General features: G+C 44.5%; 1 protein-coding gene across 3 annotated transcripts; it reads right to left on the bottom strand.

The window, feature by feature from the left end:
- Window positions 1–3508: 3508 nt before the first annotated feature.
- On the bottom strand, window positions 3509–20444 carry LOC102081653 (transmembrane 4 L6 family member 5). Of its 3 annotated transcripts, XM_005462727.4 has the most exons (6): window positions 17969–20444; window positions 16745–16938; window positions 5511–5579; window positions 5224–5378; window positions 4913–5105; window positions 3514–4791 (listed from the first exon to the last, which is right to left on the bottom strand). In XM_005462727.4, exons 2-6 carry the CDS (start codon window positions 16919–16921, stop codon window positions 4771–4773), a joined length of 615 nt encoding a protein of 204 aa, XP_005462784.1. In that variant the 5' UTR covers window positions 16922–16938; window positions 17969–20444; the 3' UTR covers window positions 3514–4770. The 3 variants fall into 3 exon arrangements, with proteins under 3 accessions (XP_019203255.1, XP_013121255.1, XP_005462784.1); XM_019347710.2 differs by having other exon boundaries at window positions 3509–5105; window positions 16745–16878; XM_013265801.3 differs by having other exon boundaries at window positions 3511–5105.
- Window positions 20445–20574: the final 130 nt, after the last annotated feature.

Below are 20574 nucleotides of genomic sequence, written 5' to 3'. Positions count from 1 at the left end.
TGACAGAGAGGCTCCACCCAGTGGTTTTAGAACAGCCAATTAGAAGAAAGATGTCGCGAATGGCAAGGGTCATTTTTATTGTGTTTGAGAGGATGAGTGTGAATCAGCCAAAGCTGTTGTGCAGACACAGGCTGAGCAGAATAAGTCTTCTATAAGGAGATAAAAACAACTAATAGCATAAAATAGAATAAAACCAGAGAGAAACGAATCAGAAAACATGGATTTAAATCGGGCAGCACGGAAAGAAGGTCCTGAGTTTGATTCCACCACCTGGATGGCCCTTTCTGTGGAACATGTTCTTCCCGTGTCTGCGTGGGTTCTCCCTGGCTTCCTCCCACAGACGGTAATTGTAAATTGCCCATAAGTGTGAATGGTGACCTGTCCAGGATGTGCCACGCCTCCAACAGACAGGTGTTCAGAAACTCATTCTGGGACATGAAGTTATTTCCAGAGGGTTCATGTGAGCACTTTAATGGCAGGTAACAGCAGTCTCAGACAGGAAGTGCAGACATGAAGCTCTGATACTGAGGTGTGTGTGCTCCTCAGGAAGAGGACATGCCCGAGGAGGTGAACATCGACGAGCTGCTGGACCTCAAGACTGATGAGGAGAGGACGCACAGACTGCAGGTAACAGTGCCACCTATGTGTTACACACAGCCAGGCAGACGGACCGGCGCGCTCGGTGGTCAGAGAGCTGAGAGCCAAGCTGTCGATCTTCGTCCCCGCCCTTGCCTGTGATCTCACCCTCTGAGTCCTGACCATGGTGGAGGAGACTGCAGAGTTTCCTGTGAGGGCGGCTGGCTCTCCCTTAGAGGAGGAGCTCAGAGGGAGGAGGCCCAGGGAGAGCCAGGCCTGATGGCGGAGGTTAGCACTCTTGCCTGGGAAGGCCTCGGTGCCCCGGGCGGCGAGGAGTGACCCAGAGCTGGATAAGCAGCAGGAAATGGATGAATTTTAAATTCTGAACTTGAAAATATTTTTTAATATCAGTTTTTTTTCTGTAAATCTGTTTGCCATTAGAAGTATTAATGGTTAATATTCATTTAGAGGCTGATTTCTAATTGCTTTTATTGTCTGTTAGATCGTCACATAATGAATGATTTTATTTACGTCTAAACAAACAGAAGAAAAGAAAAAGTGATTTGTAAATGAATGTGCTGTTGTGACGGCCTCATCGGTGGTTCTCGGATTATGTCAGCGTCTTTCTCACTGTGATGTTTGTCACCTGAACCAATGATTCAGTTTGTACGGTCTCACACACACACACTGCATTCGTGTGTGCGCTCCCTTGGAGCCAGGGTGGTAACAAAATGAATGTTTTATAGCACATTTACTTATTAATTCATTAAATTAAAGTGCACGGTGGTGTGGTGGTTAGCTGACAGCAAGAAGGTCCTGAGTTTGATTCCACCACCTGGCCTTTCTGTGGAGTCTGCATGTTCTCCTCGTGTCTGCGTGGGCTCTTTCCGGTACTCCGGCTTCCTCCCACAGTCCACGGACGTGCAGTCAGTGGGGTTAGGTTAGCTGGCGATTCTAAATTGCCCAGGTGTGCGAATGGTTGTCTGTCTTTATGTGTTAGCCCTGCGACAGACTGGTGACTGTCCAGGTGTGCCCCGCCTCTTGCTCTGTGGTAACTGGGACAGGCTCCTGCCCCCCGCGACCCTGATAAGGTGAAGAGGATGGATGGACATTGAATTCATTCCTGCTCCTCCATGAAACACAAGTGTGACTGACCTCTGCTGTGCTCTGTGTCTGCAAGACATCCTTCACCCCTGTGACTGCAGCACTCAGGTAAGAGCTTTCAGTCTGTGTTGTGGGAGTCAGGGTGGCAAATTCCTCGCTGTCAGTTTAACCAAAAGGCATTTCCAGTGGAAATTGGCCGACATATCCTAAGCATAACCATGTAGAATATCCACAAAACTTAAAAACAGGTGCTTTGCAACATGAAACTGACAGTGTCCCAAATAAATAAGTCAAATACATGTTTTTTGGACCATAAGGTGCACGGGACTATAAGAAAACCAAACAGCCAGATAAATCAAACTTTACTCATTCTTCTTGCTTCCATTAATGTTGAATTCTCTCAGTGCTGCTCTGTTCCCATGTTCTACTGAGTGACTGATAGAGTTTGAAATCCGCTTCATTAGCATGTCTCTTAGCAGGAGCCATTTTGTGGTCCTTATACACACACTATACGGTAATATTATGTTGAAGCACAGTACGTATCACTCCACGAGGCTCCTGACTACGGTAGCCGTAACGCTGCAACAATCCATCAAGCGGTGCGGCTTCATAGCTTAGCAAAGTCGTACTAAAACTCTTTTGACAGATCTTTGAGCGCCGTGTAGAACATAAAATCAGTTCAAGGTCAGTAAGCACAACTAGAATTCATACATAAGGCGCACTGTCGATTTTTGAGAAAATTAAATGCGTTTAAGAGCACCTTATAGTGCGGGAAATATGGTAATAACAACGGCCCACTTGCATGCTCTACAAAAAATGTGCTTTGTTGTGTATCTGATGGACAAAAACCAAACCAGTTCCACACCACTGATGTTGCACCATTTTTACAAACCAGTTCTGGTTCATCTGTTTCATTCAACGATCCGCTTTCGCCCTTTTCATTCTCCGCCATGCTTTTTCTGCCATGTGCGTATGAAAATAAAGGTGCAGCGCATGCACGTTTTACCCATGTTCTATCGCAATATTTCATTTTCTTACCATTGCCTAACATTATACCAGTATTACCATGAACGGTATAATATGGCCCAGTCCTAGTTTACACACTTGCCTAACAAGCAGAAGACCCCTGGTCTGTTTATGGCAGGAGACACAAATCCGGTGGGGGGGTGTCAGGAAGGGTGCCCAGAGCTAACATGTCATTTCATCAATACTTGTGTGATGATTGATCAATCAGCCCTCTGCACCTGTTGGTGTCTCTGAGCCCTCCTGAGCTTCAGCTCATGTTCTCATGTCACAGTCTGTGGAGTGGACATTAGTGGACCCAGAGACAGACCAAACGTGGAAACGGAGCTGATTTGAACAGAAAACGTGTCTTTTATTATGGCCGAAAACATTAACCAAACACGAAAAAGAGAAACTAATCGCAAAAACCTAAACTGGGAAAACTAAATACATGAAAACCAGGAACACTAGGAAATACATGAGACATGAGGAGGTTAACAGACGGTCAGACAACCAGCAGAGGGAGACAGAGGGCTTAAATACACAGAAAGGTAACAGCTGACACAGATGAGCATGACGCAACAGGAGAAGCAAAACTAAACACACCGAACATGGAACACAGGACTGTCAAAATAAAACAGGAAATAGGCAGAGTAAGACACTCGGACTTAACAAGAGAACAGGGAAGTGACAATGGGAGACGAGACATGGATCAGACTACGGAACACATACAGAGGACACAACGGGCTGGGAGACATGACACTGAATACAAGGAGAACATGGGAACACAGCGGGGAAACAAGACACACACACACACACACACACACACACACACACACACACACACAGCTTTCCTTCACTCACTGTTCGAACATGGTGCAGAAAATGAAGCAGAGGTAATCTTGAAGGAAGAGCGTGTGAACGGTGTCGTGGAGGTCATGGGAGGCAGAGAGTGCTGTCGGCGTGCGTGTCTCACAGGTTAGAGGTCAGAGTTAGCAGAGACAGACAGGAAGCCCGGAGCAGGATGAAACAGGATGTTCTCCTTCTTTATTTCTTCAGCTGACGGTTTTTCTTATTAACACTCTTTAGTGTGACTTTGGAGTCTTTTCCAGATTCCTGTAAATCTTTGAAGCTTGACACAAACCAGTCTTCATTTAGTTTAAATTTATTGTCAGGGTCCATGTATGAAACACCCCAAACAAAAGAGAAAAAACACATGACACCAGTTTCAGCTGCTAGCTAATCTCCCCCTGTAGTGCTTGGGCAGGTCAAATAACAAGCACAACTGCATCATCAATAAGCAATATTATGCTAATACAAATACAGCCGCCCGGCTAAAGTAGTTTCAGAACTCATTGGTGATGTCCAAATCCCATATCAATCCACAGCACATGCATGCAAATGCTGACAGTCTCCACTCTCATGGTGTCTGCTAGTTTTCAGATCCTCAGGAAGTTTACGGTGGAGCTACAGTCTCACAGCTCTGCTGGTTGGCTCTCAGAGGTGGGGGTGCAACATGGTGAACAACTTTAAAATCAGCGGCAGATCAGAAATCAAGCTTAAATTATTACATTTCCTAATGATGTGACAGTGATGCAAATATCCTGGTTTCCTGTCGTCCAGAGCTCGATTATAAAGAGATTGACTCGTTTGAAGGTCGCGCCCCTCGCCTGTTTGTGACAGTTACAGTCAGAATGAGCTCACCTGAACAGCTTACAGGAAGCCCGAGGCCGTCTGTAGTCAGAGTATTTGATCTTTGAAAGGCTGCGAGCAGAGTTAAGACACGGTCCGAGGTCTGATTGGAGGAAAAATCATCATGTTGTTGACCGGTTTTTCTTTTCAGGGTGTAATGAGCAGTCAGTCTCACGTTAATTATTATTGATTATTTAGCTTAACTGGAGGTTTAAATAGTTTTATTCAGGAAAATAAATAAATAATTATTAAATGGTACATGTACTGCAATCCTGCGTAAGGTCGAGGTATCTCAAGTTATTGATCTTCATGCTATTGATTATCTAAAGTGCATCAGTGAAAGACTTAATTTTAATTCTGTGTATCACAGTCGGAGCTCCCAGGATCGAATCCATGTCAAACTGAAACTGGACTGACCTGAAACATAGAAACACACACACACACACACACACACACACACACACACACACACACGCACGCAGGATGAATAAACTGCTACATCTGGAGCAGAGGTCCACAGCTGTGTTCTCCCACAGACCTTGCTGTGGCAGAGGCCCTGACCCAGAATCAGGCCCAGTATGGAGTTCAGGATGTTGGCCCCACAGAGGACCGTCTGCAGTCCGCTCACAGTCCCCATCACACTGAACAGGACCAAGTTCCACTGGACCACCGAGCTGGGCTCCAAGCAGACCCCAGACCACAGAGTCCTGTTGAACAGGTATCCCGAGTGTCTAAGGAGACAGGAGAATATCTGTCCAAGTGTACAAGGAAACATCTGTGACATTACTCCGAGTGTCTGGGGACAGAGAGACAGGAAACCAGTGAAACATCTGTGTGAGTGTGTCTCACCGGCCTGGGAGGGGCTTCAGCGGGACCCCCCAGGTGGGACCAGAGGAGTCGTTGTAGAGGCAGCGGGGACCCTGAGACAGACCAGTGGCACTGACCAGGCAGCAGGAGGCAGCAGAGAGCAGACACAGGCAGGAGTAAAGCAGCTGGCACAACATCTGGAGGAGAGAGTCGTGGTATGACTGACAACATCTGGAGCAAAAAAATACAGATGTGGTTTCCAGATTTCACTTTGATAAAAAATATCTGTGATGAAAATCAGTGCAAGAGGGGGTGGAGCCTGAGGTCACCTGACTCCTGAATGCACAGCAGCCTCGGGTTCTGCTGCTCTGGACAAAGGCTCGAGCTCCAAGTAGAACCTGAAATCAGAGTTTAAAAATTCTAGTTAAACTGTTACACTTTGATTTCATTTTCTACTTTAACTTTGTTCAGGTCAAATCGCAAAGAGAAACATAAAAACACATCATCAGTAAGCAAATTATACTGATGCAAATGCAGCTGACAAGTCAATACAGTGAGCCAAACATCCTAAATGATTTAGAACCAAATAAACATTAAAATCCCAAAACAAAAAATGCACTGTACCAGACCCAGCACCCAGGTTTTATTGACAGTCACTGAGCAGATAAAACCACAACCAGGAACACACAAAAAATCCTCAGTAAGCAACTTGTTCTAAGACAAATTCAGCTATTTAAAATAACATGAATATGAATGATATGACTGGATTGTCTCAGGGGCATCTTTTTTTTTTTTTTTTTTTTTGTCTGTCCCATTTGGTTCTTTAGCCGTCAGCATTGTTGTCTGAAGACCAACAAGGATACCAAATGGATTTATTCTGCCAAATGGATCATCATGGCATTGCCGTATTGGTCCATTTGATCAAACTTTGTTGTTATTATTTATTTTATTTTCAGTTGTTACAGATGGGACAGACATGACTGGGGGATAGGAAAGGGAGAAAGAAAGAGAGGAAGGAAAAGAAAAACAGAAGGGAAAAGAGACAGTGAGAAAGGGCACTTACAAAGACAAAGAGAAAGAAAAAAAAAATCTCCTGGATCACCTGTTGAGAGAAAAAGAAGAGAAGACAAGCAAAAAAAAAAAAAACCAAACAAAAACAAAGCAACATACTAAACACAACACCATCACGTTAATCTAGCTAAGTGTGAACATCAGTAAATACTAAATATTGAAAGTTGTTGTGCAGCACGCAGGACAGACAGCGCACAATGTGCTTTGAAGTAGCAGCTAAGAAAGGTGTAGTTTATGTCTACGAACAGTGAACACCCGTGTGCACACCTGTGTGGATCAACGCGCTTGTATACAAAAGGTTTCCCCATGTAACGGTCTGCTAGAGGGTGTGGAGGGCCATAGCCCCATCCCCCAGGGCATGAAGCAGGCATGGAGGAGATCCAGGCTCCAGACATCCAGAGGCCCCAGAGTGCGAGAGCCCAAGGAGTACCGCCGGAGGGGCATCCGTGCCACCTTCCTGGGAAGGGCTGAGGAGATCCCCAGACGAGGGGGTCACCCAGTAGCCACGGAGCAGAAGCCAGAGGGGGCTGCACTGGCGTGCCCGCCGGCTCTGCCGGCAGCCAGCTGTGCCAGAGTGAACCGAGTTGCAGGCCCCGAGGCCGGAGGCCCGAGGGCCCCCTTTGCCCCGGAAGAGGCCTGACCGAGCGACAGGCACCAGGCACCAGGCCCCGCCAAGTAGCCACCGGGAGTGAGCTGGTGCATACCTGAGCGCCCAGCCCCAGACACCAAGAACCACCAATGCACCAACCCCTGAGGGCATCAGTTACCAGCAGGGAGTGTGGTGAGGGGAGATAGGCCTCCACACTTGGAGGGCCTGGGAGTACCCAGGGAGGTGGAGTCTAAGACCCGACCTGACATATAGACACAGACAAACAGGCACACACAGACATAAACATGCTTTCCCACCCTCATGCACACATATACAAACACTCAGCACTCACCCAACGTAGGGACAGACATACATAGACATGTACACACAATCATACTCCCCAAACATACTCTATGCCCCGGGTCCAAGTACCCTCGCTCCCAGAGGGGGAAACAGCACCCAGACCCAAGAGATGTGACCCTTTCCCCCGGGGTGGAGGCAAGCAGACCGCCCCAGGCTCCGCAGCAGCAGGGAGGCCAATCGGACAGCCAACACCTCCTCCCAGCCCCCCGCCCCGATGGCTAGTAGAGAACGGGGGTGTGTGAAGACCCCATACCTCCCTCCTCCCGCTCATGTGTAGTGTTGCTGCGTGTTGTTCTAAAGTGCATTTAAAACAAGGGAGGGCATGGTGCTGCTGCCAGGGAGCAGCAGGTGTTAGCACGGCCCCTCCTGAGAACCCTCAATGTCTACATGGATTTAAAATTGAGAGGTGGGCACCGGCGCCAGAGGTAGGGTTGAATACACAGACCGTCCTCTCGATGCCGTTAACGTGGTCACCCTCAAGGCCCTACATATATATATATATATATATATATATATATATATATATATATATATATATATATATATATATATATGTGTGTGTGTGTGTGTGTGTGTGTGTGTGTTATGAGAGTGTGAATAATGTGGATGTCTAAGTTGTGAAATAAAATTGAGGCACAGGTGGCCAGAAGGGGACAGAGGGGGGGAATGCCTCCCCTGCACCCTGGTGACACACCCACACCCCAAGGCCCTACCTGTGTGGGTGGGTGTGGTGGAGCGGGAAGAGGGAGGCAGCCGGGGATGGGAGGAAAAGAAGGGAGGGGCAAGATGCCCCTCTTTAGGGCCAGCTCCCCCGCTGACCCCAGTAGGCACCCCCGTCCCCTAGCACCCACCAAGGCAAGGGGCCCAGGCCCATCCAGACCGGGGCCTATGGCAGCAGCACCGCTAAGCCCTACAGGACCTGGGGAAGCCCACCCCACCCCACCGCAGAGGAAACTATACCCACCCCAACATTCAATCATCTCCAGACTACACAAGACAACAGACACCCAGGTTAGGTTTATTCTCCACCTCTCCTGTGTCTCTCCCCCACCTGCAGAGTGGACTTCTGCAAGGATGGAACAACCTCCCTGCCAGTTGAAGAGCCCCCCAGTTAGGCCGATGCACCAGAGGCCACCTGCGCCAGGGCTGAGCCCCCGTGCACCCACCCGCCCACAACAACGGCGACACACCGACGAGGACCGAAGCCTCCAAGGCCCAGCCAGAGCCCCATCACGGAGACGAAGCACCCCCGAACCCCAAGCCCCCCCGCCTGCCCCGGATCCACTCAGGGGCAGCCAGGCCACCAGGCCAGTAACCTATGTCCGCCAGTACAGACCATCCCCCAGCCCCGCTGCACGCAGCCACGAGGAGAACACCCTCTAAGAGCAACCAGAGCCACTAACCAGGTTATGACCACAACCCCCCGGGTTGAGCCCTCCAGGGATAACGTCTCTAGGGGTTCTCCTGGCGCCCTAAGCCCATCCCAACCTCCACATCAACCACAATAACGAAGGCAGGACCAAACCATGACCCCCCACCCCCACTAGGTGATGAAGCCGATCAAAGGAGCCCAAAGGGATTGATCAAATGTGGTGGCAGAGGCTGTATCAAGACTAATGTGATCTATTAGATGGTTTTTATATTGATTAGAATTAAGATTATTTTATTTTTCCAGTTAAGGAGGACCGTTTTCTTGGCAATGCATAGGGCTGTAAAAACAATGTGGGCTGTGTTTATTTCTGCAGTGACCTCATCCAAGTTGCTCAGCAAGCACACTAAAGGGGAGGCTGGAATGTTACATTTCAGACACTTTGATAAGTCTTCACATATCTCACGCCAAAACTTCTGCACTGGTGGACAGAACCAAAGGGCGTGGATGTAATTGTCTGGTGTATTGCCTTGACAGTGTGAGCAGTTGTTGGAAGATGTAAAGCCCATCTTGAACCTCCGATGACCTGTATAGTGCACTCTATGTAGTATTTTGTATTGTATTAATTGCAGACTGGGATTTTTAATCAATTTAAAGGTTTTTAAGCATACCCGAGACCAGAAGTTTTGGTCTAAGCTTACTGATAAATCTGCTTCCCACTTTGCAATAGGAAGGGATATTGATTCATCTATTTTAGAAAGTGTTCTGTATATTTTAGATAATAATTTGGGGGATTTAAGAGTAAGAAAGTGTACCGCACTTGGTGGTGTTTGTAATTCAGCTTGACTGAGGTTAAATCTCTTTTTTACTATGGATTTAATTTGTTGATATTCTAAAAATCTTTTCTTGTTGATCCCATATTGTGTAACTAGTCTGTCAAATGGAATAAATTCTGTTCCTTCTAATATATGTTCTAAGTATTTAATTCCTTTACAACTCCATTCTGGAAAATTAATCATATTATTGTTTTGTAATATGTCAGGGTTATTCCAGATAGGTGTACGTTTGCATGGGATTAATGAGGACGCTGTCATTTTTAGAAACTCCCACCATGCTGTCAGAGAAGAGCTGATGTTGATGCTTTTAAAGCATTCATGTCTTTTGATGTTTGAGCTGATAAATGGTAGATCTGAAATTTCTAGATTATTACATAGTGCCTGTTCAACATCTAGCCAGGGCTCATCTAAGAAGCTGTGTTTAAACCATCTAGAGATGAACTGAAGCCTGTTGGCTAAAAAATAGTGATTAAAGTTAGGCAGATCTAATCCTCCTTTATCCTTGGTCCTTTGTAATGTTTTTAAGCTGATACGTGGGGGTTTGTCTTTCCAAAGGAATTTAGAAATACATGAGTCTAGAGATCTGAACCAATCTTGTGATGGCTTACTTGGGATCATTGAAAACAAATAGTTTATTTTTGGCAAGACCATCATTTTTATAGCGGCAACCCTTCCCATGAGTGATATGGGTAAAGATTTCCATCTAGCCAGATCGCTTTCTACTGTCTTTAAAAGCGGGATGTGGTTTAATTTAGTTAATTCTGAAAGCTTAGGAGAGACATTAATACCTAAATATTTTATATTTCCAGATTGCAGTGGTGTAGGAGAAGAATTATGGAAGGAGCAATTAATTGGAAGAACTGTAGATTTTGACCAGTTGATTGAATAATCTGAGACTCTTGAGAAAGAATTTATCAATTCAATCACCCCAGAGATATTGGTTTGTGAGTTTTGGAGAAAAAGTAACACATCATCTGCATAAAGGCTGATTTTATGTTCTACGTTCTTGCATTTTATGCCCTTAATTACTGAATTCTGTCTAATTGCTGCTGCTAGTGGTTTAATAAAAATTGCAAACAGTGAAGGGGAGAGTGGGCATCCCTGCCTGGTGCCCCTCAGGAGACAGAAGCTGGAGGATGTCTGGTCATTTGTTCTGACACAAGCTGTTGGGGAATTATATAATATTTTTAACCAGTTTATGAAAGAAGATCCAAAACCAAATTTGTGTAAAGTTGCAAATAGAAATTTCCAGTTAACTCTGTCAAATGCTTTTTCTGCATCAAGAGACAATATTATGGTTTCAATGTTTTTACTGCATGAGTAGTCTGTTAAATTAAGTAATCTACGTGTATTTGTTGATGAGTGCCTACCTTTTATGAAACCAGTTTGGTCAGGATGAATTAAGAGGGGGGTCATTTTCTCTAATCTCTTTGAGAGAGCTTTGCAGATTATTTTGAGGTCTACATTAATAAGGGATATTGGACGATAGCTTGAGGGATATACAGGGTCTTTGCCTGGTTTTAGTAAGAGACTAATATTTGCAGAGTTTATATTTGGTGGTAGTCTGCCATTTTCTTTGATTTCCAACAACGTTCTGTAAAAAACTGGTGCTGGAATCGTCCAGAATTCTTTGTAGAATTCTGCAGGAAAGCCGTCTGGACCTGGAGCCTTATTATTGGGCATACTTATCAGGGCTTCCTGGAGTTCACCTGGCGTCAGTGGCGAATCCAGTGCCATTGCTTGGGTGTCTAATAATTTTGGAAGAGTTATGTTGTCCAGAAACTGATCAATTTCGTTTTTAGATGGGTTTATTTGTGGTGTATATAAAGTTTCATAGAAATCCCTAAAAATTTTGTTTATTTTTTTAAGATCATATATTGTATTCCCAGATAAATCTTTAACAGCACATATAGTTGTTTTTTCTTTATTGATTTTTAACTGGTTAGCAAGAAATTGTCCGGATTTGTTACCATGTTCATAATTTTGCAGGCGAAGTCTTTGTACTAAGAATTTAGTCTTTTTATTAATAATTTCATTTAATTCTAGTTTTGTTTTGCGTAAATTGTTTAATATTTCTTGATCTTGGTGTGATACATAGGCTTTTTCTAAGGATTTGATGGTTTTTTTCTAGTTCTTGAATATTTTTGTTTTCTTCTTTCTTCTTATGTGATGAGAAAGAGATTATTTTACCTCTCATCACAGCTTTCCCTGCTTCCCAGAGGACAGATGCTGATGTTCCAGGAATGTCATTAAAGTCTAAATATGAAGTCCATTCTTTTTTAAAGTATCTGATAAACTCTTCATCTTTGAGCAGCGATGTATTAAATCTCCAGTTTTTACTTGGTGTGGTATTATTCTTCTGCATTAGTGTTAAAGATACAGGAGCATGATCGCTGACAGCTATAGGGTGAATCTCAGTGTCTGAAATGTCCCTCAGCAGTGAGCTGCTGACCAAAAAATAATCCAGACGAGAGTAGGAGTGATGAACATGTGAGAAGAAAGAATATTCCTTACTGTTAGGGTGGAGGGAGCGCCATGCATCGCAAAGACCAAAGTCGCTCATATACTGTTTGATTATATTTGTGGACTGCCAATTACGCTGAGTTCCTGCTGTACTGAGCCTATCCATTTCTTCATTTAGTCCAAGGTTGAGGTCTCCCCCAAGAACAAGTGTGCAATCTAGGTGTTCAGAGAGTGCACTAAAAAAACCGTGGAAGAATGAGGGGTCATCAACATTCGGACCATATATACTTACAATACCTAGCTTTTGGTTAAGTATAGATAGTTTGACTATTAGGAATCTGCCCTCTGGATCTATAACTGTATCGAGTACTGTGAAATTAATATTTTTATGTATTAGAATTGCTACTCCCCTTTGTCTAGAATTATAACAGGCTGAGAACACATTAGGAAACTCAGGTGTTTTAAGTTTATTCAAACCTGTGACAGGCATGTGGGTTTCTTGTATTAAAACAACGTCTGCCTGTAGTTTTTTAAGTTGGTTAAATATTTTTAACCTTTTTTCCCTAGAGCCAGCTCCATGCACATTCCATGAGACAAACCTTAGCGTGCCCATAGTTGTGTGTTTGTGGCTAATGAGTCTCAGGGGCATCTTTACACAACCTGCACCTGGTGTGATAGACCCCAGCCTCTATCGATCTTGTGCTCAGAGCTTGTTCCTGTGCTGTCATGATTAGTGCCTCTGTGCTGTCTTTCAGTTCAGCTTTGTCCAGCCACTGGTAGGATTTCTGGATGTCAGTCACTTATTCTATTTGTCGGTGGTACATACCATGCAGGGGCCTGTGCTTCCATGATGGTGCCTCCTCTTGCTCCTCTTCTTTCTCACGTTTCTGCTGCCTGAGGTGCTGACCCTCACCAGTCCCCGGCCTCCTTCCTTCCACTTAGCGTACAGCCTCAGGGTGCTGGACTTGGGGTGAAACCCTCCATGCATGGTCAGGAGCTTCCTTGTCTTGATGTCAGTGGCTTCTATCTCCTCCTTTGGCCAGTTTATTATACCAGCAGGGTACCTGATCACGGGCAGGGCGTAGGTGTTGATGGCCCAGATCTTGTTGTTACCGTTCAGCTGACTCCTCGGGACCTGCCTGACCCTCTGCAGGTACTTGGTGGTTGCAACTTTCCTAGCGGCCTCTTTGTGGTTTCCATTTACTGAGGGATCCCCAGGTACTTGTAACTGTCCTCTATGTCTGCAATGTTGCCTTCTGGTAGTTCGATCCCCTCAGTTTGACTACCTTCGTCTAAAACATTCCAGTACTGCGCATGCGTGTAAAGTAAGAAGATTCGGCCTGCCTCATTTCTGTCTGCCTTTTATTTACTTTGTGGCTCTTTGAAACGCCGCGGCAAAATGTTTTTTAAATGGACTATTTAAATGCATACGACGCACCACTTCTGCTACCCATCCACCGTGTATCCAGCAGGGAACGTCCCTCCAGGACACTGGTGCTCTCTCAAGCCCAGGCTCCTCGTAGAGAAGAGAGTGTCAATTGCATCAAGGGACCAGTTGATGAAATCCATAATTCTTCTTTACATTTTAGAGAACAAGAACGAGACTGAGAGGAGCGCTGAGTTAGAGAGGAGCGCTGAGTTAGAGAGGAGCGCTTGAGTTAGACGAGACTAGACAAGGACATAGGAGCTAAGCAGGAAAGATAAGGGAGGGAGAGGGAGAGAGAGAGAGAGGCGTCCGCCTCCGCCAAGAGTTGAAGTAGAAAAACACTTGGCCGCTAGTGCTGTTCGCCATCCCCATTGAGTTCCTGATGAGGGCTCTTAGGATCCTGTTGATCTGGTACAGGTATAGACATTCCAGGATCCAGGTGAGGGGCATTGAGTCACAGGTTTTCTTGTAGTCAATCCAGGCAGTGCACAGTTTGGTCAGTCTGGTCTTGCAGCCTCGGCTGACTGCTCGGTCTACCAGTAGCTGGTGTTTCGCTCCTCTGGTATTCCTGCCAGTTCTTTTTGTGTCCCGCTCATGTAGTGAGCGATGTGCCTGTTCATCTTAGCCGCTATGATGCCTGGCAGGAGCTGCCACATGGTGCTGAGGCAGGTTTTTGGCCAGTAGTTGGATGCGATCGGTCCCTTCTGGGGGTCCTTGGGGATCAGGACTGTCCTGCCTTCAATTAGCCATTCTGAGTGTCTAGCTGCTGGTTCCCCAGTCCCAGGATGCAACAAAGACTCTGGTAAGGTAATGCGCTGCGGGCTGTGTGCTTATGTACTCCAGGACCGGTGCCATAACAGCAGATTATAGAGCACCTTATGGCACACGTGCAATTTTCACTGTATATATACAATGACAATAAAGGGCTATTCTATTCTACATGGAGGTAGAGAACTTGTCCTGCTGGTGCTCAGAAAACAAACAGAAGCTGAACATCCTAAAACCAAAGAACTCATCATGGACTTCAGGAGACACAGACAGGTCCACTCTCATTATAAATGGAGAACAGGTGGAATCTGTCTTCACCTTCAGGTTTCTGGGCACCCACATCTCAGCTGATCTCACCTGGACCCACAACAGCATCGCCCAGAAGGTCCAGCAGCAGCTGCACTTCCTCTGTCTCCTGAGGAAGAATAACCTGGACCAGGAGCTGCTACTGCTCCTCAGTGGAGAGTGTGCTCTCCTCCTGCCTGGTGTTTGGTACTCAGGGGCCACGACTGAGAGCAGGAAGGCTGCACAGAGGGTCATTAAAACCACCAAAAACATCACTGGCTGCCCTCTGACACCCCTGGAGGTCATTGCCTGATCCTCCTGTTTCAGGAAAACCAGGGCCATCACAGGTAACCCCTAGCACCCCACCCACCACCTGTTTGACCCGTTGCCCTCTGGTCGGCGCCTCTGGTCAGTCAGGTCTCACACACTCACTAACAGCTTCTTCCCCTGGGCCATTCAGACTGTTAAAAAACACCATCCCCTCCACACCCCACCCCTTCCCACCCATCTGAGCCATGGTCTGAGTGGCCCTGATCACTCAGGCCACTCACACACAGACTCTACCCAGACGGTGTCCTCTGCACTACTTACAAGCACTTGGAACCTGTTCTTCTAATGTGTGCCTTGTTCTCTTGTTCTGTATATGTCTCTCATGTCTGATATTTGTCCCTGCTGTCTTACTATTTATACTTCATACCTGGACACTTGGTGGGGAGCACCCACAGTTTTGTTGTACATGTACAATGTCAGTGTGTCTATTCTATTCCATATAAGCAAATGGATTAGCTCTGCAGTTTTGGTTGGTTTAATCTAAATTTAAGCTCCATTGGATGGAGCAAAGCTGCTCTTTCCAAATGTTCTTTTAGTTGTTTAGCAGCAACTTTTTCAATAACCTTCAATAACCACAGGTAATACAGGTAATTGGTCTATACCCAAAGTTGATCCTGTTCATCTGGACATTTCAATAGAAGAAATGTTTCATCATCATCAGGTGATTTCTCCAGTCTCAGCTGACTGCAGGTTTCAACCTTATAAACAGGACATTTGTACAATGACTGAAACCAGCGACACTGACAAACAATAGGCTGGGAGGTCTGTTTATGATCATTGATATGCAACTTTTCAATTCAATTCAATTTTATTTATATAGCACCAAATCACAACAACAGTCGCCGCAAGGTGCTTTATACTGTAAGGTATACAATACTATAAAGAAAACAGAAAAACAACAAAAATCATAATGAACGAGCGCTTTGGAAACACTGGGAAGGAAAACCTGCAGCAGAACCAGGCTCAATGAGGGGGGGGCTATCTGCCCCAAGCTGTGACTGAATCACTCAATGAAATATGGTCAACAGTATCGAACGCTGCACTGAGGTCTAGCAGGACAAGCACAGAGATGAGTCCACTGTCAGAGGCCATAAGAAGATCATTTGTAACCTTCACTAAAGCTGTTTCTGTGCTGTGATGAGCTCTGAAACCTGACTGAAACTCTTACAATACAATACAATACAGTTTTATTTATATAGCACATTTAAAAACCCGAAGGCACACCAAAGTGCTTCACAGTAATATGGAGAATCAACACAAGTCAATGACAGGGTACGGCACTAGCACAGACAAAATAGAGGCACTAATAGACAGCAGAAACTCTTCAAATAAGCCATTCCTCTGCAGATGATCTGTTAGCTGTTTGACAACTACTCTTTCAAGGATGTTTGATATGAAAGGAAGGTTGGAGATTGGCCTATAATTAGTGAGCAGTCTTGTAGGATTGAGGTGTAGTAGAAACACTGATGTTTTGGAGAAAGTCATTACTTAAGTTAACTCAGAAAGAAAGATTGGAGAGAGTCTAAAGAAGAAGAAGCAGTCTGCAGACTTCTGCTAGGGGAGCTCTGCGCAGTATTTACTTTTGAGGGAATAATATTATATTCTGTATATTTTCATATTGTTTACTTTGTTCTTTTTAATCGTACTATGTGATTGTGACTATCACATTATATTTTGCATCTAAATATCATGTCACAGTTGACCTCGATCTCACTTTTACATTTCACATCTGCCTTTGTTTCAGGTTGACCCCAATCGTTTCCTAAATGTGAAGGCACCAGAGATGAAGCTTAGTTTCACAGACAACAGACATTTTATTAAAGCTGACCTTATTTAACTTTGAGGAAGAGATGAAAGGTCCAAAGTAAGGTGATATGTAGAACCCCTACTTTGGCCTACTGATCTGAAGCTCACATACACAAACATGCATGAATGAGGCATGTTATAGTAGTATACACATATATATATATATATGTATATATATATATATATATATATATATATATATATATGTATATTTATGTGTAGTATAAGAACCAGTCCATGTATATACACACACTCACCAGGAAGCCAGAGCCCCACAGTCCTGTGGCCCAGGTAGCCTCTCTAGTCACATGACCGTCCAACAGGAACTGGATCTTCAGCTCAGGAACCAGTAGCAGGATGTTGCACAGTATGCAGACAATCGCCATGGGAACTAGAGACACGCCCACACATCGCAGACACCTTGATACACACATCTAGATTCTTATAGAGACTGCACATGAAAACAGTCATGAGATTAATGCAGGCGAGTCTCTGAAGGTAAAAACACATCCTTCATAGTATTGTCATTTCTTCTAAACCAAATATCTAACATCCGACTCCTGTGATCAGGTCCCTATAAACTGAGTCCTCTAATATGACCCCTGAAATGTGGCTCTTGAAATCTGGCTCATGTGTTCTGATTCCTCTAATCTGACTCCTGTAATCCGATGTCTGTAATTTGAATCGCACAATCTGACTCTTCTAATATGACTCTGTAATCTTGCTAGCGTGATTACTCTAATCTGACTCCTGTAATCTGTTCTTTGTAATCTTGCTCCTATACTCTGACTCCTCTAGTCTGACCCTGTATTCCAGTTCCTGTAATTTGCCGTAATATACATCCTGTGATCTGACCCATATAATCTGGTTCTATAATCTCTTTCAATATGACTCCTGTAATTTGACTTTTGTGATCGGGTTCCTGTAAAATGAGTCCTCATTTCTGATTCCTGTTATTGGATTCCTCTAATTATGCTGTGATGTGACTCATTTAATCTGGTTCTTTATAAATTTATTTATATTTATAAACTTACAAAATCATCCTTGACATGTCATCGAAATAATCACATTCATATTTCTGTCAATATCAATAAAGTCATACTGAATTTACTGAATAATCATTATTAATAATAGAAACATGTTTAAAGATGTCACATAAAAACATTGATTCAATCATACAGATTAATAATCACTCGTTCTTCAGTCCTTGTGTTTAAATCACTAAATAATAATATATATACTAAACCGTGTGATCATGTATCATTCAGGTCAAACTACAAGTCTCATCAAAGTAAAACCATGAATAAAGGCTCCTTCTATTTGTACTTTTATGTTGAAATTATTAAACCCATTTACAAATATAATTTCTCAGTTTTATTTTATTTATTATGTGTAAGATGATTTTTAAAAAATCTGTGACAGTACACAGACTTTGAGCAACAGTCATATGTTTCTATTAATAATAACAGAAGTCGACTCACCGGGAAGGCTGACTGACGATCCACTTTAGACTCTGTCTGAGGAACAACTACAAATATCTATCAGCACATGCACTAGGACACGCCTCCCGCTATTACGCACGTAGGAAGTACAAAAGATGGAAACTAACGCTCAACAGGACCGGCTCGGTATCAAAATGGAAAAACAGAAATAAACAGGATAAAATCGGACTTACAAACACACACATGATGTGACGCAGCAGCTGGTGATTCTGCTTCTGTGGCTCAACACGAGGGGGGAAGTTTCTCAGCCTGCTCGCTGGATTTTTAAATCTGTCAGGGTGGATTCTTATTGGTCGATTCTGTCACCACTGATCGTGACTGGTCAGCAGAATGGCATAAAGGGAAAACATGACTGGTTCCGATCACATCGAGACCTCGAAAGATGAAATTAATTAGAAGTTAATTATTTGGAGGTTCTGGTGCATTTGTAGACTGAACTAAGTTCACAGCTCCAGAGGCTGGACTGAGAAAGACCTCCTAACAGTCAGGGGGTCAGAGGTCACAGGCCACTCAAAGATCAAATCAGTGCCTGTTCAGATCAGATGTTTCTGCTGCTTTTCTCTGTAATCAAATCAAATCACTTTTATAGTCACAGCACATGTGAGTGAAATTCTTGTGTGCCAGCTTCACAAGCAACAGAGCTGCAAAATACAAGAAACAACCAAATATAAGAGCAGGAATGTGAGAATGATGAGATGTATGCACGTTACTAGATATGTTTACTCATTCATCTCATCTGTGTTGGTACAGATAGCAGCTGATCAGTTCTCAGCCCACAGTGGACACCTGAGCTCATGCTGAATACTCCAGAGAGAGCGCCCGAGCTCATGCGAGTGAAATAGAAAAATCTCAGTGAGACGTCAGTTTCTGTGCCACCTGTACGTCAAAGAGGCCACGCCCCTAATGCTGCAAATTTTAAAGCTTAAACAGGTGAGACACAGAAACATCCTCTTCTGAGTCTGATGAACTGGAGTGAACTTTGGTCCACAGCAGCGTCTCCTTTGGAGTTTCTGAGTCGCAGTCCCAATAACCCGAACGGCGAGCCAAGTAGCCCGCGTCGAAGCATCCTCATCGATCAGCCCTGATGTGGTCGACTTCCTCACATTTTCTCGTGGAGCTCATTAGGTCACACAGCGGAAACCATGACTCCTCGGGGATGTTGACATCAGTCACCAGGGTCACATGACCGCAGGGAAACCGCAGAAAGCTGTTTGGCGATGTAACTTCCTGTTAGACTGTACGCAGTGACTTGGTTTCTGACCCCGAGTCTCTGACCTGCTGATGCTTCCTGTTCCTCAGTCTGAGGTCATGTCAAGTCAAGTCAAAGTTTATTTCTATAGTATATTTAAAAGACTAGTGTAGATCAAAGTGCTTCACAATAAAACCGCAATGCGGGCAGAACAAAGAACATTATACTTAAAATTGCATTTACATGGTGTAATGCAGGCCGAATGAAAGTCAAACTAATTTGTTTCAAAACCTAAGTTAAACAAGCATGTTTTTAAACGGGATTTGAACGATTGAACTGATTCCAATGTCCGGATTTCGACTGGGAGATTATTCCAGAGTCTAGGGGCAGTGATGGCAAATGCACGGTCACCTCTAGTTTTTAAACGAGACCTTGGTTGCATTAGGAGCAGTTGGCTGGAGGATCTTAGTGCTCTCTTTAGGTTGTACGGATCAAGGAGATCAGTTAAACACCTATGGGGCAGGTTATTTAGAATTTTAAAAGTGAGCAGGATTTTGAAATCAATGCGATATTTGACGGTAAGCCAGTGTAGGTTAGCGAGGACAGGGGTGATGTGCTCATGCCTTCTGGTGCCGGTTAGGAGGCATGCTGCCGCATTTTGGGCTAATTGCAGGCGCTGAAGGAGGGAGAGTTGGAGGCCCAGGTAAAGAGAGTTGCAATAGTCCAATCTAGAAGTGATGAAGGCATGGATACGTTTTTCAGGTTCTTTATGCGGTATATAGGGCTTAGCTTTGGACATTTGGTGTAATTGATAAAAGCAGTTTTTTAGCACAGTGGATACCTTGCTTGTTCAATTTAAAAGAACTATCCATGAGCACTCCGAGGTTTCTGGCAGAACGAGAAAGGTGGTTGGCGAAAGACCCCATTGTATCAGTTAGCTGGCCCAGAGGAACGTGGCTATCGAAAACAATTTCTGTTATGCTTTCATTTAAGATAAGCGAGTTCTGGGATAGCCAGTCTTTAACCACCCGCAGACATTGGAACAAAGGCGAGAATGGGGACGGGGCATCCAAATTTAGAGGAAGGTACATTTGGATATCATCTGCGTACTAGTGATAGGAGATGTTATGTATGTGACCCTTTCACCGACCTCGTATCGTCGTTTAACCATAAAAACATCTGAAGGGTTCAAAAGTTTTAAAAAGCTGAAGTGTGATCTGTGTTTCTCTGGTCTACATAGAATTAACTCTACTGTGAGACCTGTGTGATGTCATAGAGAGGCTCCACCTATAATCGTCACATCATCTTGTAAGTGGAAGGTCGGTGGCTTGAACCCTGGGTGTCTGTCTGCCAAAGTTCCTTTGGGCAAAATAGTGAACGGGGAGTTGCTCGTTCG

This window comes from Oreochromis niloticus, linkage group LG14, assembly GCF_001858045.2.
Source record: "Oreochromis niloticus isolate F11D_XX linkage group LG14, O_niloticus_UMD_NMBU, whole genome shotgun sequence".
NCBI lineage: Eukaryota > Metazoa > Chordata > Actinopteri > Cichliformes > Cichlidae > Oreochromis > Oreochromis niloticus.
This window is presented reverse-complemented; position numbering and strand designations above follow the sequence as displayed.